General features: G+C 38.5%; 1 protein-coding gene across 4 annotated transcripts in view; it reads right to left on the reverse strand.

The window, feature by feature from the left end:
- Nucleotides 1-25,789, reverse strand: part of dnmbp (dynamin binding protein) — a 61,543-nt gene that overhangs the window by 32,680 nt on the left and 3,074 nt on the right. For all 4 annotated transcript variants that reach the window (XM_088635766.1, XM_088635763.1, XM_088635765.1 and 1 more), the window contains exons 2-4: nt 4,470-4,624; nt 3,462-3,584; nt 957-3,113 (exon numbers count right to left, since the gene is read on the reverse strand). In XM_088635766.1, the coding sequence (XP_088491892.1) occupies nt 957-3,113; nt 3,462-3,584; nt 4,470-4,614 (2,425 nt within the window). In that variant the 5' untranslated portion in view covers nt 4,615-4,624. The remainder of the gene's footprint in view (nt 1-956; nt 3,114-3,461; nt 3,585-4,469; nt 4,625-25,789) is intronic.

A 25,789-nucleotide genomic window follows, 5' to 3' on the forward strand; every position in this document is an offset into this window, starting at 1 on the left:
GAAAACTTTCTGAAAGCTGTGAAAAATAAAAATGGTATATTGGGTCTAGTTTTCTACTTTTCATGTGGTATCATGAATTTGCTGAATGATTTAAAAGTAAATGCATTCTTACAGAGGGGTAATTTTTAGGTAAGCCAGGTGAAGTTCATACCTGTTGCAGTAGACTGATCACGCTGACAAAGGACAACAGGATGGGATACCATTAGGAAAAGCAGACGATGAGTCTACTATAACATTGTAAAAATATAAAAGGCAATAAAGCTACTAACCATATAGTACAGTTTAAGAGAAGAGGATACCAATCAGAAAAAATAAAGAATTAAGAAAACAAAATATGATTTCACATCTAATTTCAAATTTGTTTACTGTATCCTTTTTAAACATTTTGGAACAAATAAAACTAAATATTAAAGACGAAGCAGATGGATCTTGAGAAAGTGCTACACTTCCATACGTGGGCACTAATACAGTGCATGAAAAAGATATATGGAAAGTCGTGTATAGCTGCCTCCATGTTTTTACCTTCCGAACAACCTGAAAGGATAAATTAGATAAGAAACTAATTCATGTGGCAAAAAATAATCCTGTCGCTTGCTGTGCAATAACCGTCAATCATACATACTAGGAAAATAGTACCATACCCACAGTTCAGTAATAAGAACAAGGCCATTAGTAGCACACTGAGAGGTTTGGTATAAATAGAGGTTTACTATTACACAGCTGTAATATATTTTGCTATTCTAATTTGAGTATTCCATTCTGACTGGCAAATCGGGGGAAAAAAACAACAACCGATCAAGACACTAAATTTGTGCAGCCTGAGCTGTGCCCAGATTACCACCCCAAATAGGGCTCAGGGATATCGCTAATGAGGTTAATACAAAACAGCAGGTGCCTGTAACAGCCTCACTGTCCTCTGAGCACTGCATTGGTAAAACTAACAAGATGCATCTTACCTCTGAGCTGCTGTTGTTCTACTGTTAGAGATTCAATGTTGTAAGTGCAGAAGTCCAGATTCTCTAGTGCCTGAGCTCTGGCAGTCTCATCCTCCTCTTCATCAAGCATCACCCCGAGCTCCTCCATGGTCTTGGTGTATATCTCAATGTCTCTCTCCACCTCCTGAAGCCTGAGCAGGAGAGAATACTGGTCTTGCTCTGCCTCCAGGACACGGTCCCCATCCACCTGAGGAATTCCTGCATCATCAAAATCAGCTTCCTCTGGGATCTTAAAAGAGGTGTTGTCCTGGTGGACTGCACTGTCCTGGGGAGCACTCGAAGATCCTGCTTGGAACGGAGTGGAGTCCTGTGGAGTGCTCCTCCTTGGAGAGGGCTGAGGAGGGAGGGGAGCGGGCCGAGAAGGCCTGAATGCCAAGGAACCCTGGGAAGGCTGGCCTTCACCTGTAGGCTGAGGACCTTCCACCGAAGGTCTAGGAGACGACGGCGACCCCTGAGGTTTGAGTACCCGGGGCCTGGGTGGCGGGGGTCTCAGTGCTTTTCTTCTCTCTAGAGAAGAGCAGCCTTCCTGCTGACTCTTGGAAGTGGGGGAGCCTCTCATGATATCATTTTCACTGCTGTAATCCAGGATGGAAAAATGTCGGGATATTTTCTTGGAGTCTCTAGCCTTGTAGTCCGGAAGACTCTTCTCAAACTCGGCAAGCTGCTGAGACAGTTTGGAATCCAAATCCGGAGCTGAGCCTGCTAGGCACTCGAGCGTAAACGAGCTGGATAAGCCATTAGCCTCAGCCGTTTTGCAACCCACCTGCTGATCAATTCTGCATCCCGGTAACAAATCAGAGTCGGTAACACTCAACTGACGGACTTTATTTTTATGCTTCTTGTCTTGAGCACAACAGGATAAATCTTTGTAAGCTGCATTTTTGTTTGAAGTTTGAAGGACATTCAAATAACCACCATCTCTAGACCAATTATTATGCAAGTTTTCTGAATCTCTTTTTTTTGTTACTAAACTTAATGTTCTAGTAGCAGGAGCTGGGGGGGCCTCAGAACTGCTATCGGCAATCTTTTGGTCTACCACCGCATCTGGTATGTTGCTGTACCGTCTACTATTTAAAGAATGTAGACTTGGCCTTGGTGGAAGACGGGGTTTTGAAGGTGCAGAATTTGTTCTCGTAAGACCTCTGTGAGAAGGAGTTGGGTTCTGGATTGTACTTTGCTTTGCGTCTATGACCGTGTCTCCCCTAATTATAGGAATCCCCTGAGAATTGCCCTTTGTTTCAGTTCCTTGAGGCTCATGGTCCAACTTTGAACTGGCGGGGGTAGATTTTACATCTGACAGTGCTTCTAGCCATGTCGTTTCTGAGCTAGTTTGATCTGATTTTTCTTCAAAGTAATCCAAATCCCATAACTGACTATTGTCTCCACTGTCTTCAGTTTTCCAGTCACAGTGGTTATCGATAGTGCAGGGAGAACAGACAGATTTGTTTTCAGTTTCTTGTCCGTACTCAGAGTTGGACTGTTGCTTTTTTGTTTCAGTGCTTTGATCTTCAACCTTTACAAACCTATGAGGAAATATTCCACGTCTGCCACTGACTGCCCCTTCAAGCCAGCCGTCTTCCAAAGTGTTGATAATGTGAATTTTGTCACCTACGTTAAAATCAAGCTCCCCAGATTCAAGGGCCCTAAAGTCATACAGAGCTATCCCATAAACCCCCGTGAATTCCTCAGTATTTAATGGTGCCTCTTCAACACAGATGTCCTCCTCTTCATAAATGTCATAGTCATCCTGGCCCCCTTGGTCTTCTCCTGCTTGCAAAGGACCCAAAAGCTCCACAAATCCTTCAGGAAAAATCCCTCTCCTTCCCTCTAACTCTCCCTCAAACCACCCTGGTTCTGGAATTCCAACAATGATGATGACATCTCCCTCCATAAAGCCCAGCTCTTCATCCAGCTGTGCAGATAATCCCATCAGAGCCCTGGCTTGTCCTAGGGCATAACTGGGCAATTCAGACACTGACCTCTTGGACAGTTTGCGAGACCGGGAAGAGAGATGAAGCTCCTTCACACAAGACAAAGGGAAAACTCCCTTGGAGCCCCAACAATTTCTTCCTCTCAGCCAGTTAGAGTCCACAGTGTCCTCGCCAACTACTACGTCACCTAGAACAGATATAGAAGAATAATGTAAATGTTAATGTAGTACAGAAGGTCCTTCTATCAGGTGTGTGTAATGACGATGACATGCCAATATTTCAATATTTTTTGATTGCTTTGATGGCTCCATGTTATTTCATCTCATCCCAAAGAAAAAAGAATGGGATGACAACTGCATGGTTGCACAAAATTGTGATAAAGAGAACACACCACTGTCTGTACATCATACAACGTGCAGGCATTCAGATTGTAATCTGAACTAATATTACTTTCACGGTCTTGTTTTTCAATGTATGGTGAGCTCGTCGGTCAAGACTGCAGTGATTCATGCTAAATATAAAACAAAGTTAATACCTCTCTTCAGGAGGAGGTTCCCAGCACTGAGAGAACTGTAGTCATTGATGCAGACGTACAGTTTCTCCCCTCTTTTGGTGTTCGGTATTGTGACTGGCTCCACAAACGTGCTGGGAAACTGGCCTGACAGACATAATACAACATGTCAATAAAAGCACTATTAAACAATAATCTGACAAATTTTGAGACACTTGTATATAATCCATCACCAAAGGCTGTTTATTTTAACACCTGTGTTGATAATCTTTTGCATACATTTGTAAGGACAAGAATTTGGAGTTAAAATAGCCTCCTTCCTCAGTGCAGTGCACTGCATAAAAGAGACTTCGCCTTTAAAACCTGATATGGATCAGTTGGCTAAGCAATAGGAGTCCCTTGTTTATGCCTTACGCCAATTCAGTAACTTTATCAAACAAATCAAATCAAAGTAATTTAAGATGTTCAGTAATGCAATCTGGTACTGATATAAATGGGATTAAAGATGAGATTATGAAAAAAAACAGGTGTGGCTTTATCTGAACTGTAAACAATTAACCGGAAGTGCATTATAGGAATGATGCACTGACACCTGAACAGCTATTATAAAATGGCTGTAACAGTTATACAGAGTGATAACATGACTTAAAGTGATAACAAAATAAATTTTATTATTTCATGACTATGTGTCTATAATAAAAAAGCTTCCAGTCCATCCATCACAACCTAGTGATAATTCAGTTTTTACATTTGTGAGATCCATGTCAAGACCTTATATTGTTAGGAAAATATTAAAAAAATTCAAGAGCTATTTGTACAATACAAAACTTCTACAGACAACGTGTGCAGTAACTTTACAGAATGGTCTTGAAAATACATCAACTTCTCAGAAAAACAGATATCAGATGCAAGTATACAAATCGTATGACAGACTAAATGTTTAAAGAATTTTTAAAGAAGAATTCAACAAGGGTCTGGCTCTTGAGCGTCAGCAGCCACACGGTACGCATGAAGCTGTATTCTGAGCAGTACCTGTGACGCCATCTTTGTTTCCGAGCAGCCAGAACTCATCCACCACACTGAGCACCTCGATGACGTCACCGGTGAAGAGGGGCAGCTCCTCAGATACACTGGGGCGGAACTCGAACACGGCGCGCACCACAGAGCCCGGCTCCATCGCTCATCACCTGAGACACACGAAAGGAAACCATCAGACTTCCAGCCTCGTGAAGTTGCACCACATTACCTTGCTTTACTGGAGCCTTTCCACAGTACAATCATGGAGAAATACAGTGGGTGCACGCAACATAACACCAGACACAAACGAACCTCTGTATGGTATCTTGGAAAACTAGCAACATTGAGGTCCTGTGCACATCATGCTCATGCATGTGTGCCATGTATGCAGAAAGGTTACAAGGACATTGGAACTGCAGTTTTTTTTTTATGAAGGCAATGGTCACCAATAACTAACTGTAAAACCCTGCTAGCACCCTTATACGTCTTAAACATTCAGCTCTTTGGCCAGTTTGACAGCATCATTTTTGCTGTGTTCTTTACGATGCTCCTTTTTCCAGTGGATTGGCATGATCAAACACCCCACATCATACTTAATTTTTTTGGTTCTTTGACAGAAACAAATCTACATATACATACTAAGCACTGTCTAAGGTTTTCAGCAATTTAATAAAATAATGTACAAAATATGCATGGCAAGCAATTTCACTTCCATTTGTCATTTTTGTCCATTTGGCTTCTCCCATGAATCCTGTCTGAACTACATATAAAAATGGTAGGGGGCCATAAATAAGTAATAACCTATGAAAGAGAGCCTGAACATAAAGGGACACCCTCTACATTGGTCAGATGGCGCACTGACCAGAGTGTATGGTGATGTCAGGTGCACCTTCTTTTTTGTTCCACTAGGTGTCACTAGCCATCAGGCGACATCAAGACAAATATTCTTCTTGTGTTTAAACCATAGGCTGTTTCCTTCGTAAGGCTGTTTTCCAGCGCTGATTTCCTCAGGCAGACATTTCCCAAGCCGAAAACACACAATTTTGCAATGTAAACTTTTCGCATTGCAAAGGAAATTGGTAAAGGGTAAAGCCAAGAGTACAATGGAAATTAACCTCTCTCTAAATTTCATTCTCAGACGTCAAGGAAAGAGATCTCAGATTAGGCGTTGGTTTAATTTAAGGAAGGAAATTCTGAGAGCCAAGGAGAACTGTACAGCGAGTCACATAAATCACGGAAAAGGCAGACTCAGGACATAATAGTAACAAAAGGGTAACTAACACCAACCTCTACATTCCTTTATAAGAAGTAAGAAACAGATTTAATCTAGAAGATCTTGGATTACTCCACTGTCTTACTACACCTTTAAATGCTTCCTACATGTCCCATCTGACAGTGTTTTATGATCATTTGCCTAGATTTACAGGGTGTTTAATAAAGTTATAAACTCACTGATCTATTTAAACAAAAGTCAAGTGATGAAAACTGTGCCCCTAGGAGCTGTATTATTTGGTAGATATTCCCATTGTCAACAACAGAACACAGCAGAGTGTTTGAGAGTATACAATCTTAAAAAATCAGGTAACAACGTGCACAAAGCTAATTCTTGATCATTGTACACTGTACATGTACTGCTCCAGGGGTGCTGTACAATGGCAGACCCTGTGCTCTGACCCCAGGCTCTCTCCCTATCTGTGTGTCTCATGGAGAGCAAGCTCAGGTATGCGAAAAGATCATTCCTAATGCAAGAAATTGTAAAGGGTTAATAAATTATTATTATTTATTATTATAGGAACATGTAACTAATGATCCCATTTGTATGCACAGCATATCTCTTCACTCCTCAATGTACAGTTCACATTATACAGCTGTTTAAATAGGTCTATTTTTGAAGTGCATAGTACATTTTAAAAACGTTAGTCTCAGATTCAAGTCCTTAGAGTCATGTGGCCTAACATTTATAACAATTTACATACAGAGTACAGAATGTTCAAGGCCTAGTGATAAAACTGTATGCAACCATTGGAGCACATAAACAGTGGAGTGCTTGTTTAAAGAGAAAACACTGTGGCTTGTAACTATTTAACACTTAAGTATTAAGTGCATGATTCGTTTATCTAACTTTCATCCAGACAGTTCACCAAAATGTATTTCCCTTTCCATCACAATACGTTTCAGTACTGTGAAATGTATAGCATTGTCCCAGTAGAAAGTTTGAAATTTTTGTGTGCCCTTTCTTATTCTGTGTCTGATCCCTAAGGCTTTTTGTTTCAGGCAAGACAGGTAATTCATGTCATAGCACGTTCACACGCAGAATAGGAAATCACTTGGATCAACCCTGGAAATCTTCTGCAAGCAGAATTACAGACTGCTATCAACTGTGTGTCCCTCTTAATAAGAGTGGCTGGCTTTTTGTGTGCTACTTCAACACGGAATTTTAGAGCAGTAGTCAGGCTTTGCTACTTTTAGGTTCCTAATTATACGCCAGACTCATTCTTTTCTTTAGAATTGTTGAAACTGAACATTAGTCTCGAAAATCATAGGGTTTTTTTCAAACCTTCCCTAGGATGCTGTGTGCTGAGACTGGGTGTAACACAGGACAATTTACAATTCTAAATTTATAAAAAACAATGTCCCAACTTTTGTAAAACGTTCAAAGGCATTAATGTCTAATGCCTAAAATGTCTAAATAAATGACAAAAATGACTATTTTCTTCACCATTTGTGCTTGCACAATACACATTAATTTCTAGAGATCCCCATATGATAAAACCCAAGCAACTGAGTAATATCAAGTCATGATGAAGAGCTAATTTATGCAATTAAAATTGCTTTAAGCTAAGGAACAGAAGCAAACACAGTTAATAAAGAGACACTTTCTTTCCATAAAAGAAATAAAACAAAATTATGAAGGATCTTAATATTCTAGAATTACAACTTAAAGTTGGGCACGGTGTGGGAGAGCTTTGCCATTGTATTCTCTCCAATGCAGCACACATTGTAAGCAGTGTCCAAGGAAGTCCATTTCAATAGCAAGCAGTCTTATGGTGACCACAGGGTCTAGGAACACCAACAAAGAGGAGTAAGCAATTCCCAAACAGCCCATGCGAGAGGCCTCTCAGTTAATAACTCTCACCAGCCTTGCGGTTAGAGGAAGCCCACCCAGCTTTGCAGCTCAACACCCAGCTCTCCATTCATTGGCTACTGTACTTCCCATTCTGAAGCAGAAAATGTCAACACTCCCTTTGAATTCTAAAATGTAAGGTACTTTTTGTGACCAAGTCACAACAAAACAGTCGGGTATTTAAAAATCCACTATCATGCATTGTGGTAGCTGTCATGCTTAAGTCTGGTACAAAATAAATCTATTTTGTGGAACATGACAGCAAATATTACATGACTCAGATTTCACTCTGTCCGTTTTATTAAACATTCTTCACTAGAATAATTTACCTGGAATAAATTACCTTCCTTCTAGGAGTATTTTTTCCTTTTCCAGCAATTGTTTTTTTTTTTTTTTAAACATGATGCAGTAAAGTGATACACATACAGGTTTGTGATTTGTTGAAATGAAAGTAGTTTGCTCTTTTGGGGCTCGAGTTTATTTGTGCATTTGTTAAGGTATTCTGACTACTTGCTCCTCTCTAAAAAAAATCATAGCAGAGGTTGGTGGGGGATTGTGATCCAAAACCAAATCGCTCAGACATAGTGGTATCACTCAGACAGTAGTTCAGGTGGGTAGCTGCGTCAGCATGTGTAGGCTGCAAAGGAACAAGTAATAGGTTTATTCCACGCTGAAAAAAAGAAGAAAGAAAACATTTTGGCTTTTCACCTGAAGAAGGCTCCACGGCCTTCTTTTTGTCAGCATGGAATAAACCTATTACTTGTTCCATAGTGGTACAGTACACAGGTGCAACACTCACTATGCTTTTCTGATTTTGGCCAGCTGTAATTTCTGGCAAACATGAACATTTTATTTTTTGAGCTTAGACCCATTTACAGTGTGTTTGTTTGCATAGCTTCCCCAGAGTTAAATACAACAGGGCTTCAAACCAACAGACTTAAGTCATATTGAGTACATTTTACTTATGCATCCAGCACTATATGGCAGCATATTAACCAGAAGGATGCAAATAAAAACCAAACTGGACCTTTTAAATGAAATATGAGAAAATAGAAATATTTGCATTCTGCAAAAATGCCTCTGGATTTAAAGGACATCATTATGGTTTCAACAATTCTTCGAGGTCATTGTCTGTCTAAATGACATTTGTAATCTATTGTGCGATGAAGAAATAAATTGTGGAAAGAAAAGAAAACTGCTTTCTTCTGCAAAAAAAAATCCAATACTATAAAGCTTGCTGGAGTGAAGGAAATTTGGCTGGGATGACGTAGGCAGGCAGTATTTTCCTGTCTGGAGTTTGTTGTTTTGTCTCTTTGCCCAGGCATAGCACCACTTGCCCTAGCAGTGCATGAGGGCTTTGAACAACATGGCTCTCCCTGTAATGAATTTGACACTTGTACTGGAGAACCGGCCACAGTGGCTTGTGGGAACAGCTTGTCGGCTTTAGCACATGAAACAAACATGCTGTAAAATCAAAAGGAAATCACCCCACAAACCAGGCATGGTATGAAAATCTAGACTCTCATGACCTCCCTGTAGATCCTGATTGACACTCTTCTTTTTCACAGATAGGGATGTATATAAAGGATCTGTGCTGCTCTGTCATGACCAACTATTTTTAATTAACCATTTTATAGGCACTCAAAATAAGTAAAATAAGCACATGAGAAAGCCTTAAAATATGGGAACTGAATTAAAATGTGGGACACTAAAGTATATATTTAATGTCTACGCTGTCTCTGTTTTAACAACACACTAAATGCTACATGTCCTGTATTTCAGCTTGGTACCAGAACAACACTATGTTCAAATAAAAATGAAATGATCCCTTTATTATTGTTGGAATTTTATTATTTTTCATGAAATTATAAAATGTTATTATTTTAAAGGACTTTATATTCTTTATTTACAATGTTCAAGCACTTCAAGAAAAAAATATTTTATTACTGTTTAAATTTCTACAGAAAAGTAAAAGAAAAAAGAAAATGAGACTCATATTCAGACAATGCAGTGTAGAAAACTGAAAAACATCTTCGTGACACCAACAAGTTACAAAAACTGATAAAACTAATCTCTTCATATCTTTCCTCATTCTGTTAAAATGCAGCCTTGATTTCAGGCTGTGAGAATTTGCATGTCAGGTTTAACAGCCTTATGTGAGATTTTACTAATCTGCTGTAGACATTGTAGTTTTTAGTTTGCGGAAGATTTAATAAGAAGCCATGTTTTAAAATCTGAAAAACATCTGTTAAGCATAATTAGTTGGATCGACCGAAGACAATTTCACATTATTTAGGACCTGGGGGGGGGGTGTAATCTGAAATATTACATTTACACAGCATGATCATGTTAACCTATTTTATTTTTCCTGTAAGGGCCTGTTTGTTGGAAGCAGTTTGTTCTCCCCCCCCCCAACACAATCATTCTGCTTGCTGGATTAAAAAAAAAAGTATTGGGAAAGGGAAGACAACATGAAAGCCCAACTGAAAATTCCCAATAAGGAGCAGAGGCATAGATGAAGGGTTTCTGAGAAGTGCTCCACAGCAGCTTCTCCAGCCTACTGGGTGAAAGAGCCTATAGGAACTGTAACCCTGACTTGGATGGTGTATTCAAGTTTCTTCAGTTTCCCTCTGTAAAGTTCAAGATAACAGCAGTTTGTCACCCTGAACATCGATTCATTCTTTTCTACTTCTGGGTGAAACCAGAAAAAAAAAGTACCATTTCAATGTCTGAAGAAACTGTTATCGATTGTTTTCCCATAAAGGACGGCTCTTAACAAGACTTAAAATCAGATTTGGTTTAAAAACCACAACAGCACAGTTTTTGTTTCTATGGCCTCGTTTTGTAGGTCTGAAATGTTAAACTTAACATTGTGGCAAAGTGTTGTGACACTGTGAAAGTAAGAACGTCCTCTTTAAGTCATTTGAAGTAAATATACTTTTTCATAGCGAAGAAATATGCCACTGAATTTTTCTTTTCAATTTTGGGGAGAGACAACACTGAGCTTTCTGAAGGACATATTAAGCCACTACTAAATGACTGCAAGAGAGACCATGTTGATTTTACAGGTTGCAATAAAGATATTGCTATGTTTTCCAGGGCTACCATTATTTTTAACATTACTTACAAAAACAGTTGATTGATGAAACTAAATTGAAAGTAGGTGGAAAACCGCCGAGAGGTTTTCTTTACCATCCGTTACCTTGTAGGAAGAGTAAGTAGTCCTGGTGCGGCAAACAGTTTGTTTACATTCTTGATCCTTCATGTTGTTTTGAAAATCAAGACACCCAAACATAGTGAAAAAGTTCACTCACTACAAACTTCACCACTCACTCCTATCATATTACTGAAGGCAAGATCAGCTCCAGCATCTCACACAACTGAGGTCCACATATTTTTTGAGGACCTCTTTATGTTTTCTTCTGTATGGTCATCATCATTGCATTCAATCAGATTTATCCAGTCCACACTAGGTCACAGTACGATGCTCTGCACATTACTCTTGGTAGATTCTAGCCTTACATGAGATCAACTGAATTTCAGACCATGAAACTGCTCTGGATGCTGTGGTGCACTTTGCTGTTCTCCGTCATCAGAAGTGAAGAAAGTAGTAAACATTCCACGTTTAAAAACAGTTGAAAGCAGCATTTTCCAAACTGTATTACCAAAGGAAATGTAAAACAAAGAACTATAATTCCTGGCTGCAGTTTCATGTTTAGATAACAGATTTCCTGGAAAGTATTCATAAAATTCACTAACAATTTTCATGCTATGATGTTCCTTGAGATGTATTTACAAATGAAGTTTCAATACTCCAATGCTTTAAAAACATATGAACTTAAGTGAAGCAGTGTCAGAAGGCACTGAAAGTAATTAGCACCTTAGATCAAGTTGGAACATGGCAAGTATCCTTAAAGACTTGGCATTAAGTACATTTAATGGGTGTTCCCAACTTAACAACAAGAAGTATAAAAAGAAAGTAAAGCTTGCCTCATAGACAGGTAGACATGCAGGTACAGAAATGCCCAAATAACAAATCCTGCTTTAAATCGTTCCTCTACAGGAGACATACTGTACAGTACACTATATGTGCTAAAAGTGTCAGGATTCATTGCGCAAAAAAAGTCACTGTTCCCAAGAAAAACAGTACAACAGGTGAATTCAGCAACTCTGACAGAGGATCACTCAGTTCCCTGTCCCTAATTTAATCTTTGTTCTCCTATGAGCCAAAAACAAACTGTTGCTCATAACATGAAATATTTAGATTGTAGGGCTATGCTTTTCCACCTTCCCATGGTTTAAAAAGAGGTCTTTCATGGTCATGGGCTTTGTAGTCCTATTTGCTGCAGTCAAAATACACTATCTCAAGAGCCAAGAATTCTAGAAATCAGACTAAGAAAATACTTAGTGAAACAAAATTAGTGTGCCAACCACAATTTATAACACCCTAGCATTCGAAACTGTAGTTTTAAACCTGGTTCAGAAACTACTTGGCAGCCTGCAGCACCAGTGTAATATATAACAAAATGTATCTACGAGTAAAAGCCACTATGAAAAACTGGTGTTAAGGAGGTCAGGTGGCCCAGTGGTTATGGTAAAGTGCTTGATACAGGTTCAAACCCCATTCTGCCACTTACTGTGCATTACCCTACTCACGTTACTTACCATTCTTGTCCTACCATGTGATGAGTCTTGAAAACCCAAATCCTGTTGTGGAAGAATAAATACGGCAGGAGCAGCTAATGATGTGTAGGCTCAGTGAAAGTCACTTAGGATATAAGAACCTCCATATGATAAATATACACATCCTGCCTTAAATCCTTCCTCTACTCATTTTCTTCAATTAAAACCAGTAATGTTTCATAAAAGTACACATTTCCAGCTTGATAGCTTTAAAGAAGCATGCCAAAACATATTATCTTTGGTGGCTAATAGCATATTTTATTTTCATGAAGCACAAATAAACTTTTCATTATACTTGGCAATTCAGTTAGTTGAATTAGATGGTCTGCTTCCATTTAGCACTCCTGTCAATAGATAAGTACTATCATGCCCTTTGATAATAACAATAAAGATGACAGTGCTTGAACTGGGTGTATTTCCCAAGCTATCTTGCATTTGTCGTTCTAGTGGATGACTAGTTGATGCACAACTTGAGTGGAGAATACCAAGGGAAACCTGTACTATTGTGCCCCTCCACAGTTTAAATATCAGCTTTGGGAAGATGGACTGTCAATGTGAATCCCAAACTACTGACGTCTACAAACTAGTCTTCGTTACCTGACTCACCCATGGCCAACAGAGGACGCAATGTAAAATTCTGAAGTATCTCAAGAAAGCAATCGTGGAAGAAAGCTTTCAAGAAAACTAACAGGCCTACAACAAACCTCTCTGACCTTGCCACCATCTTCAGAGTTACATCCATGTCCAAATCCTATGATGGACATCATCCTCAAACAGAGATCATCTATGAAACGAAATTAAGTTCATATAATGAATACTAGGTTCCTGGTGTTAAGGTATAAACTGAATGGATTGTAAAGAAATAACTGCACCTATTTTGTTAATATTATTTATTATAATAAAACATGCTTTTCCTATTCTTCTTAACAATGTGGTGTATAGATTACATCTCAAGAGACCTTGGAGTTGAAGATTTACTTCTACAGTTCTTTCAATGACAGTTCCTAAATAATCATTTCATAAGATAAAAACAGTCAATTGAAAGCTTCCTCCTAAAACCTTATACTGTGAATGAAAATAAATCAAGGGTTGCCTTACTTGCAAAGTGCGTTTTGATGCAATATCCACATGTGATCCATGACGTACTCCTGTCTAAAATGAAACTGAAATCCTTATCTATTTGATCTAGAGTGCTACATTTAAAAAAACGTATTTTCAAATAACTTACATCTTTTTTTTCATTGACAAGAGTGCATGGATAGTACAAAGTAGATTCTTTGTTATATTCTTGATTCCCTTGTAATGTATGCAGCATAGAATATGTACATATTGTCTGTGAAGTACGAGATGTACATTGCTTTTTCCTACGCTTTAACCTCACCCTTATTATCTATACTTGTAAATTACAGTATGAAGATCATCAGTATGTTTACTTTTGCTTTGAAAGCATAAGTTTCCTCAAAGGTCTCAGCATTTACATGTGATTAGTGATTAAAAGGAACATCTTTAAAACCTTCTTCCTCCACTTCAAATTTGCTCTGCCTTTTCTCAATCAAAAGATTTAACCAAGATAACATTTTTAAAAAGTTGTCGGGGCAAATTTGCCCTGTAGGTGGAACGTTTGAAAACCACCCTACACGTTCTTTTCTTATTTGTTTTCTGGAAAACCTAACTGCAGGGAAAAGAAAAACCCAAAACACAGCTGTTTTGTTTCAAGTTCAAATAAAATTAAATCATTTTTTTCTGATTTATCCAAGGGCCACAAACCTCAAGTTACAGAAAGAGTGCACCACAGAAAAATGACTCATAACTGTACCATTATATTTTAGCAAACTTCTCAACATCTAAGGGAAGGAGTAAAAATGAAATACACAGGACTGCGTGCTGTAACTGTGGAGCCCTGGTGCTTCAGTTGATATTACCAATTCAGATAAAGATTAGTCACACTGAAAGCTGTGACTTATGAATAACTTCGCCAGAACTACTCTGAGCTGAGCCATAACAGATTTATTGTAATAAACTCCTTTTTGACCTTTGTGTGGACTATTTCAAACACTATGCAATAGGCCTGCATTGTAATGGAAATACATGCGCTGGATCTGTTGGATGCCACAGGACAAAAAGAGTAACATACTGTAGACTGAACATAGGATATGGATTCCTGTAACTCTTAAAAAATATTTTTGGACAGAAATAAATATACCACATAAATACCAATATCCCCTTGACAGTGCAAGAATATCTGGCTCTTTAGATACAGTTCTTGTTGTACAAGCCAGCTGGTATTTAAACAACAGAGCCAAGAATTAAAACAACATAACCCTCTTCCAGTGAGGGGACTGGACTGAATGTCACCACACCATTCCTCTGTCTGTCCCATCACCCCACACACACACAGCCAGTCCTGGGAAGAGGATTGCTTGGCATTACCCTGATGAACGTAGCAGGGGTATGAGAGACAGTCCTGTAAACAGAGCCTCCTTCTCTCTTTCCAGCATCTGTTTAACCCTCTCCTGCAAACACATGCTACAGGCAGCTGCCAAACCAACAGGAGCAACTGAGAAGCACAAAGAAGAGACTGTGCTGTCTGAAAAAAGCGTGGGAATATAAAGGGTTTTTAAAAACTATCCATAAAGGCTCCGTCAGAAAAACTTCTACATTCCTTTGCCTTTAAAGGTGACCACAGTAGAAATAAAATAACTAAAAAAACAGCATTTGTCCTCTCTTTGACCCGTTTGTCCCAAACAAACTGTTCTTAGCTACTTGTGAGATTTTGACCAAGTGTTTCATATAAACGGGTATGCAATTTTAAAATCCCCTTGTTATACTGGAGACTTTTTGTAAATTAGTCACACAATGTCATGATTATAACTATCATCATGAAGTGCTGTTCTTAAAGATATTTTAGAATGCCTCCCCCACTTTTCGGTCAACGTATTCCATGTCATCATACTGCTCACACTTACAGTAATTAAAAACATTTTCACAACACTTTATAACAGTTAAGGTAAATGGATCATATAAAAAGTCATAACTAACTCCACCATTGGGTCATGAAACATTATCTTTTATCCTAACATCATCCATTATGCAAAAACACACGCCTTTCTGTCTTCTGCTACTGTACTTCAGTGTATCTCTCATAATGCTCCAATTTACAACCAAGGGTGGGTTAAAGAAGGCCTGAAGGTGCCTTTTCATTGAAACAGGTTCATACAAGTCAGTACAGTAAACAGTTTAAATACAAACATTCAGCACTTTTGCATTCCACGTTTTGCTCTCAACAAAAGTTGTCACTCTAGTGTAAATGAAAATGTGCTGCCACATACTGTACCCATGCAGTTTTTCCAACAAAAATACTTGTACCCCCTATAGTTTTAAACAGAAGTACGAATTAGCCTGAAGGTTTCTGCACTGGTTGGAAAGATGTCATCATTGTTGACACATAACAAAAACGAAAGAGCTTCAAGTTTCAGTTCAATAAAATTAACCTTGCTTTAACAAATGATGTGTTAAAGCTGGTTTGAAAAGACGGAACTGTAAAAAAAAATGCTTGCAAGTTTTTATATTCAACATACAAAATGTCACTATTGGCCTTTTTACATTTTTCCCCAACTTGTGCAAACATGACTTCAGGTCACGGCTTATTCTTACCTGAACTTTCCAAACGGGCCTTGCAGATGTTATATAACAGGCTATAGGTCATCCATAGTATTCTAGCATTCTTTAACACTGATAAGGTGTCGGTACATGTTTTACAGTAAAAAAAAAAATAATCTTCTCAGTTAGGGTCTGAATCCACCAGTAAAGGTTTTCACCTCTAAAAAGCTGTATTCATCAAATAATGACTTCTGTTGAGCCACTGAAAAAAAACACAACAGCAATATTTGTATGGCACTTATAAAAGGACTATCACTCCTCAAACTTGCATTCCAAACTTAAAACTTTAAATCCTGGCTTTATTTTTTTTTCTCAAGCAAGGCTGGCCACTAAGCACTTGTCTGTTACCACACATAGCTCAGTCACCAGCCTACTGCACTTTCCATGACCTCAAACAAAGACTAATGTAAGGAAATGAGACAAGGGCTACCACCTGTGTTTCATTAAAAAATGTTCCTAAAATATGGGTTATTGTGAAAATACAGACATTAAAAGGCAATAACTAAAGGATCTCTCTCACTTTTGGCAGTTTTAATTAACAACAAATAAAGGATATTTAAGCCTTCTATTTTTTGTTATGGTATGTCCAAACATGTTCCTTAGGAATCATCCAGCAGTCACAAAAAAATAAGTTGCAATAATCAGTAGGCACACCTATTGTGTTAAGAGATTAAGTGATTAATCCATCCATTTTCTAACTGCTTTATCAATACAGAACCACAGAGGAGTATCCTGGCAAGCAATTGTTGCAAGACAGGATACACCCTGGAAGGGACACCAGTTTATCGCAGGGCATATACAGACACAAACACACACACTTACACCTGCAGAAATTTTTTCTCAGAAGCCAATTAACCTACCAGTACGTCTTTGGACTATGGGAAGAAATTTAAGCATGTGGAGGAAAACCCTGTGAACACAGGGAGAACACACAAAATCCATGCCGATACCACCCCAAATTCGGAATTGAACCCAGGGTACCAAGATTGCAGGGCAGCAATGCTAATCACTACAACACAATGGCAGCCTTGGATGGATGCTGTGGCTTTGTTTTGTTTAGGTATTAACCTAAAGCTCATATTAATGAGCTCAAATAGCATAGGGAAATGTTTTCAATAGATGTCTATATGAACGCACTAAATCACTGAACATTAATTGAGAGAAAAGAATGGCTTTTGCCTAAGGATACCAAGACTCTCCAACACAAAGATGCCCTGAATTTTCTCTGATGGGATGTTGTCAACTACATAGTGAAGTCTAGATGGGCAGTCTACCCCACAAGAAAAAGCTGGGTTCAGCATGACTCCTGTAGGGGAGAATTGGATTAATTCAGCTCAAGTGCATGAAAATCGGCTGGAGGAGCTTTAAAAATATAACATGCATTAATAAAACAGGAGATAACTGACTAAGAACTAGGCTTAATCCAACTCAAACTTTGAAACTCACTTTTAGCAACACTTTATAATAGGGCCTTGCTCCAGAGGATTAATCTGTAAATGGTACAGTAATAGATACGGTTCTGAGCATCAATATAGTGCCTCCCTCAACACCTTGTCACACACAAGTCCTGGACCATATTTCCACACTTGAAAAATTAATTAGATCACCCATTATTACAGAAAGATTCTGAATAAACACAGCGGGACTTCTTCTTTACCAGTAAAGCTACGAGCTGTGAGAGGGGAGTTATCCAGAATGTCTGGATCACCATCTCTCTGAGAAACCAGACGTTGGCCCATCAGAATACAGCATGTCCACCTTATGACACACGCACTGGAGAACAAAGAACAAAGCAAAAAAAAACATGCATGCCCAAATGTAAGCACAGGCGAGCTGGAGCGCAAGTGCAATCCAATCTGCTGACACATTGGTTAATTTATCAAGCAAGAATCATTTCTCACTAACAATGGCGTGTTTCTGTTGCAGGCTAACACACTGTGGCTATAGCATAGGCAGCATTCTACAAGCAAAAGAGGTACATTCACTGCTGGAAGCTTCCTGTGCTGTTTTGTATTTTTTTTTGTTGGATCTGTTTACTGAGCAAAATGTTTATTATGACACTGTGCTAACGTAGAACACGAGCATTAAAAAAACTGCTGTCTCCGTTAAAATGTTTGGGGCTCAAAAGCACAGCACGAGGGTCGCAGCTGTTAATTCCAACAATTCTATTGTGTAAACTGTGTGTTGCAGAGCAATGTAAGTGAGTAAACAAACAAATGCGTCCATTGCAATTACTTCCACATGCAAGGACACACCAGAGTGACACATCACAGGTGTCCATGAAATAGTGCTCAGACTGTGCTCCTAGGGTAATAAAAAGCAGTTTATGCCAGGGCGGCACCTTCAGCTGAGTACTATCCTAATCTGTACCAGAAGTAACCCTTCCCTGTTTTGACCCTCCATTAAAAACAGTCCCCAAACCAATAACTGAATGAAGCTCTTTCATGTTCCAATGAACACTGACAAGCACAGTTTCCCATTATCCCACCACACTACACCTGGGTTTTGCAAAGATCGTGCTGAGTTTCTGCTCCGTGTTGTAAGGTTTGAACAATTTGCATGATATTTTAAGATGGATCATTTTAATATGACAGGGCAGTATACGTATACTTAACAAGGTTTATCCTTCCATTTTCTAACCATTCAGAAACCATTTCATTCAAAACAGGGTTGCGGGGGAGCTGGAGCCTATGCCAGCAAGCAACGGTCACAAAGCAGGATACAGCCTAGAAGGGACAGCAGTCCATCAGAGGGCACACACATTCACACCATTTTTATTAGACACTAGGTTTCAACCCATATTTCACCATTTTTCTTTCTATTATACTACGATGTTAACATTCTACAGTATTAAACAAATGCATACTCCCCTCCCAACACACTAGACATTACTATTCACAACAGGCTATATAGTAGTACTTAACCAAACTAAATACATAGCCTTTGTTAAAAACTTTATACCTTTAAATACCTTTAATTAGCCATTGTTTGAGGATATATAGGGTAGTTACTTGACAGTGTATTATGAATGAGATTCTTTCATAGTGAAAGTGAATATGGCAGGGGGTTTATAACCAATAAAGACTGCTAAAGCAAAACTATTACAGTCAGCTTTAAAACAAATGAATCAAGGAATTGAATAGGTAGATATTCTTTACAGCTCATAAATAGGTAACAGAATGTAACAAATCTTCAGTGTTCTCAGAAAAGGTGTCTTTTTTATGAACAATTTTGTGACGGGTTGTAGATCTATAATCCTGGTGGACAAGCCAGACATTTTCATCTGAATAATCAAAGTACCAAAAGTGACTGATCTTTGGCTGCAAATATGCACTTCCAACGAAACTTGAGTCTTGGTGTCTTGTTTCTTTAACTCTAATGTCAAGAGTTCAAACACTTAACACAGTGGTAAGATAACATCGCAGACTTTGGACAACGATGTTCAGAGTTTCTGTCAGAAACCCTAGAAAGACTGTGTGAGCCAAGCAGACACAGAGCTTTGTCAACATGGGAGTTCATCAAAAGTAGTAGCAGGCCTAAACTGCAGGTCTCACCTTCCTCATGCTTCAGAGTTTCAATCCGTTTCTAAGAATTCCATACATTTTCTAAATGATTCTTCCAATTCAAGGTCACCGGGGAGCCCAAGCCCATCCCAGGACGACAGTCAATCATAGGACACACAGACGCAGACACACTCACACCTAGAGTCAATTTTCACAGAAGCCAATTAACCTACCAGTATATTTTTGGACCATGAGGAAAACCTGAGCACAGACACAGATAACACCCCAGGTCTGAAATTGAGCCACTGCCCTAGCATGCCACCACCAGGAACAATTGTGGGAGGATAAAAATCAAAAACAATTAATGGACTAAGTGGATTGAATTTAAAACATTGTAAAGAAGTAGGACGTCAAACCTTAGAAAGAGAAGATGTAAAGATCCTGTAGGGGATTTGGAGTCATGTATTATCTGTTTTCTTGTCTTTCTTGTGCCCTGTTTCAAATACAATAACGTATTATACCGTAATCATTCATTATTTTCGTTCCTGATTTTGCTCCTTCTTAATTTCCTTTGTAAAATAAGTATTTGCAGACAGAATTTTAAATTATCAGGATTCATTTATCACAGTGTAAAAAATAACAGCAAAAACTATTCACCTGACCTTTACAGATGACTACTGACTACACTGCTCAATACATGTTGGCACTGTGCTGTGCAACTTGGCATTTTGAAACAACTCCACCCACCCAACTCCTCTCCTACAAATGACTGTTTAAGCAAAAAAGCATACAAAGTACCATGTGACTTCCATTGACTATCTTTTGTAAGAACAAACCCTTTATACATACAGACTGTAGGAACAGATACTTGTGTATCAGCTTAACAATTCTTACAGTGTTGTGAACACAAGAGGGTCACATGTCACAGTAACGCTATTCTACACAATTCCAGGAGAGGTAAATTCTGAACTGGCTCGCTGAATAGCCACAGAAATTCCCAGGTTTCAGGTTTTTCAGGTCTATCCAAGATAAAAAAGGGTTAGGTGAACTGTTCTCACCAAACATCACAGTTACAGCTTACTAAACATTGGTGATAACAAAAATGCACTACATTCACAAGTGAATCTTTCTTGTTTACTGGAATTAAGAACCCCTAAACGTTAATTAATATTAACTACTTTATGGCCCTCCAACTAGGTTAAAGAAGAGGATTGGTTTTCACTTCAAAGGAAAATTGCCTCATGATTTTTTTAAAAAATGGTAAAAGTCTAAGAATGACAGACAAATGTAACCAGGTACAAGGGAAGTACAATCAAAGTCTAATATATTTTATGTTTTTTTGCAGTGCTATTTTACAATTCATATCTGGAGATAGGAAATGAGTTCATCTTGCACTGGCAGAGGTTTAACGTACTGTTGTCATATCAATATATAGGCTACGGTAAACATTTTGCAGAGACAGTACACAGTTACAAAATGAATATAGAAATAAACCTAATACTATATTGGAACTAATTTCAAATAGTGGCTTGTATTAGAAACTCAGGATACAGGGACACACAGGTAAACCAGATAACTGAACAAATCATATGTTTTGATTTTAAGGTGCCTCACAAGCAGGTATAGCTTTGTCATAACTGACTACAAAGAAGCTGGAACTGTGGCAAAAGAACACTATGATAATATTATCTAGAGCAAAGCAACAACACCCTTAGAAATATCCAGCCTTTTCTATGTTTTACAGGAAATCCTGCATTCATTGGCTAAAGCAGAGGAATTTATAAAGCTGAAGGTGACAACAGTCCTTTCTAAAAATATAAACATTTCAGTCTCTGAAAAAAAGAGTGAAACAGAAATAGTGCATTAAAACCAAACTGAATACACCCGCCCCAGGTTCTGCACTGAAACAAGACAACAGTGTACAGCACATTGAGAGAACTCTAACCGTCTCACAGCTGCTAACCGAGCACGATCCAAAAAAATGCTATTACGCTGTGCCAGTCAGTAATGTCTGGAAGAGGGGAGATTCCAAGCCTAGTGATTACATCCCTGCATTTTTGACTCAGTTGTGAAACAAGATGCTCTCAGAAAAAGTTTCAAACCGAAAACAAATAAGGTTTTTCTCAAGAGGGAAATATTGTGCATAAAGACAGACACTGAACAGAAAACATATGACTTCTTAAAGTGTAGTCTATTTTGAAAGCACTAAACATAAACTGGCAGTGTAAGTAAATATTTTTCCCCCTTGGCACTGATGTTATCATCACCACAATCACACAAAAAGCATGAAGCTGGACTTCTATAGAAGCTGTAATAAAATGTATTATTTCCGTCTCAGAAAACTCATTCATATTTTATTTGACATTGAATTCTCAGTTTGCCAACGAAGGTCCACTTGATCTGAGTGTGTGATATGGGTTTTCATGCCAGCTGAGCTCCCTTACCCTGAATTGAAATCATTTTGATTAATCTGAACTTGGCTGAGGGCAGCAGGTCTTTCTCCAAATTCTGGTGAATGTCCAGGGCCTTGCAAAAGTATCATATGGTGTCCTAATTTGTGAAATTACAAAATAATGCATGTCTCGTTTAAACATAATATTTTGAAAAACTGAATGCTCTGACTGATAATTTATAAGACAAATTACGGTAAACGTCAGAAAAACTATTTCTTTTTTTAGTTTAGTTGAGCTCAACAGTGAAATATGTTGATTGCATAATTAATCAGACCTGTGAACTCAATATTTAGTGGGAGCAACATTGGCAGGAAGTAAAGCTGAAAGTCATCTTGGGCAAGTCTCCACTAACTGCATGTCAGCTTGGTACAATTCTTGCCCATTCTTCTAGGAAAATGTGCTCGTGCTCTGTTGAGTTGAAGATCCCTTATGGACAGCAGGCGTGAAGTCTCTCCAAAGATTCTCAAAAGCCTGCAAGTCAGGATTTTTGATTGGGCCAGTTTCACTTTCTTATTATTATGCCACTCCAGTTTAACATTTGACCTTGTAAATGGGATCACTGACCTGCTGAAAGGTTAATGTTCATCACAGTTTTTAGGTGTTTACCAATCTGTAGCAGGTTTTCACAACTTGACCGTATTTTGCTCCATCAACAGTATGTTCCCCTCATTTTTGACAAGCTTCCCAATTCCCTGCTGATGAGAAGCAGCCCCATAACTCCTCCACCTCGCAATGGTGTTGATTAAGTGATGTGCTGTGTTTTGCATATAGTCCAAAAAGTTACTGTTTTGCCTTGTATGACAATAAAATCTTCTACTACATATGTGCAGTATCACTTAAAACCTTTTTTTCCAGGTAAGTAAGACTTATGTCATGCCAGTCTGCCATTCCGCATGGTTGCATCCCTAACCAGTTTTTTTTTTTCCCACCTGGTCAGTTTGGAGGCACAGCCTCCAATGAATTTGTGCTTGACATTTTACAGAGGCAGATGTATTTATTCTGAAACCATTTGACTATTAAATATTATTGCACAGAGATACAACATTACCACTAATTGCATGAATTGTGTGTCAAAGTAATTTTGTGTACCTGCTACAGCAAAAGGGTTAATACTTACACAATCAACATTTAAGCTTTTAATTTTTCTTTAGCAAAAATACTAGTCGTTTTTCTTAACACTTAAATTTGCATCCAAAAAAGCCTTTGGTTTGTGTTTCGAGGTTTAAACAATATTCACTTTAAAAATGTGTATAGATTACATGTCATTCAACAAAATGTAATATCAAAAAGGAGAATAATTTTGCAAGGCACTATATATAAAACAGGCAATTTTAAGCAGCTTTGGAAAAAAGCCATGTAAAATAACAGGGTAATAACTGCAGCTTCTTACCGGATATTTACAGATATTGTGGAATACAGTAAGATCTTATGGAACTCTGTACAGGATATGAAGGATTTTAACGAATCCTTCAGGATCTCATATAGAACCATCTACAAGATTTTTACCAGGGTTAACCAGGTCCAGGTTTATAAAAATAAAAGCACAAAATATCTGGACTTTTGAGACTACTAAGGATACTATATGCATAAAATCTCATACGGAACACGGAATTTCCATAAAAACCAAACGCATTGTTAAAGAACTTCAAAGTACAAATACTCGAGCAACTTTTACAGGTAACTTGATTAATTTAAGAATTCATATCTCTTTCTATTTAACTAAAATTAGGTTCATCTTGATACTTTTAAAAGCCTACTATATTTCAGCATGCCACTAAAAAATGACCACTCTTGGCCTGTAATTGTAATGCATTCCATTCTTAGCCTCAGTGTTGATTAATCTACTCAGTATCATGTTTAAGTGTGGAAAACTTCAAAGTTATAAACCTTGCACTGGCAAAGCAGAGGCAGAGAGAAGACATGGGTTAATCCATTGGTGCACAATTTAATTTGATATAGCCAAACCCATTGTGATTGCTAATGCAAAGCAATTTCATTAATAAAATCCATGGGCAGCCTAGAAGAATCCCACTTGTATTTATGTTTCCATGAATCACTTTTTAGAGCTCTAGGGTCTTACATTTAAGAAAAAGGAAATGCATGCAGCTGTATAAAAAAAGAGACTGAAGCATGACAGGTATACATAGTATATATGCTACAGGAATGGATATGAAGCACTCTCCAATGTGATTTAATCTTATCATGGTTAACAAGAAAATTACAAAGAATAAGACAATGGGTTTTCAGGGAATGACAATTAAAGAACATCTAAACCTTAAATCACGTTATCTTTATTTCCAGTTCTATGTCAAAGACATGCTCTTATTTACACCAAGGGTGGCGGTAGCGTTACGGAATATTTGGCCTTGTTGTTAAAGCCGATTATCCAGGAGCCTTCAAGTAAACTGGAAAAGCCCCTTGGTAGAAGCCACCAGCAGACATATGAGCAAGATGGGCTCTCTGTTGTTACCTACAGTTGCAAGACAATGTTTGTGAACCCTTTGGAATTACCTGGATCTCTGCATTAATTACTCATAAAAATGTGGTCTGATCTTCAACTAAGTCACAATAATAGACAAATACAATCTGCTTAAACTAACAACACACAAACAATTGTACTTCTTGTCAATATTGAACACATTGTTTAAACATTCACAGTCCAGGCTGAAAAAAGTATGTGAACCCTTATATTTAGTAACTGGTAGACCCTCCTTTAGCAGCAATAACCTCCACCAAACGTTTCCTGTAGCTACGGATGAGACTTGCACAACGGTTTAGACCACTCCTCCTAACAAAACTGTTTCAGTTCATTGATATTTCTGGGATTCCTTGCGTGAATGGCTCTCTTCAGATCATGCCACAGCGTCTCAATTGGGCTGAGATCTGGACTCTGACTTGGCCATTCCAGAACACTAATTTTCTTCTGTTTAAACCATTCTGATGTTGACTTACTCCTGTATTTCAGGTCATTGTCTTGTTGCATCACCCACCTTCTATTAAGCTTCAGGTGACAGACCACTACCCTGACATTCTCAGGTGAAATGTCTTGATACAATTTTGAATTCATTGTTCTCTCTATGATAGCAAGCTGTCCAGGCTCTGTGGCAGCAAAGCAGCCCCAAACCGTGATGCTCCCTCCAGCATGCTTCACGGTTGGGATGAGGTTTTGGCGTTGGTGTGCAGTGTTTTTTTATCCTCCAAACATAGTGTTGCGCATTTCTGCCAAAAAGCTAAACGTATGTCTCACCAGTCCACAGAATATTGTCCCAGAAGCATTGTGGAACATCCAGGGGGTCTTTTGCCAACTTGAGTCGTGCAGCAATATTTTTTTTTAAGAGCAGTGGTTTCCTCCGTGGTGTCCTTCCATTAACACCATTCTTGTTCAGTGTTTTTCTTATAGTGGACACATGAACAGAGACTTGGGCAAGTTCAAGAGATCTCTGCAGGTCCTTAGCTGTTACCCTAGGGTTCTTTTTCACCTCCTTCAGCATGGCAAGCTGCGCTCTTGCCACAATCTTTGCAGGACACCCACTCCCAGGGAGAGTAGCAACAGTACTGAATTTTCTCCATTTGTAGACAATTTGTCTTACTGTGGATTGATGAACACCCAGGCCTTTAGAAATGCTTCTGTAGCCTTTTCCAGCTTTATGCATCTCTACAATTCTTCTTCTAAGGTTCTCTGATATTTCTTTTGATTGGGGCATGGTTCACATGAAAAGCTCTTTCTTGAGAAGAGCAGACACAGTAACCAACCTTTGTGTGCCTTTTTTAGAGGGCAGGGCACCTCCAACCTCTTCTCATTGATTGGAACACCTGACTCCTGACTAGCTTTTGGAGAAGTCATTAGCCTAGACGTTCACATACTTTTTCCAACCTGGACTGTGAAAGTTTATTCGATGTGTCCAGTACTGA

The sequence above is a fragment of the Lepisosteus platostomus genome, chromosome 6, assembly GCF_059453375.1.
Source record: "Lepisosteus platostomus isolate fLepPlt1 chromosome 6, fLepPlt1.hap1, whole genome shotgun sequence".
NCBI classification, from domain to species: domain Eukaryota; kingdom Metazoa; phylum Chordata; class Actinopteri; order Semionotiformes; family Lepisosteidae; genus Lepisosteus; species Lepisosteus platostomus.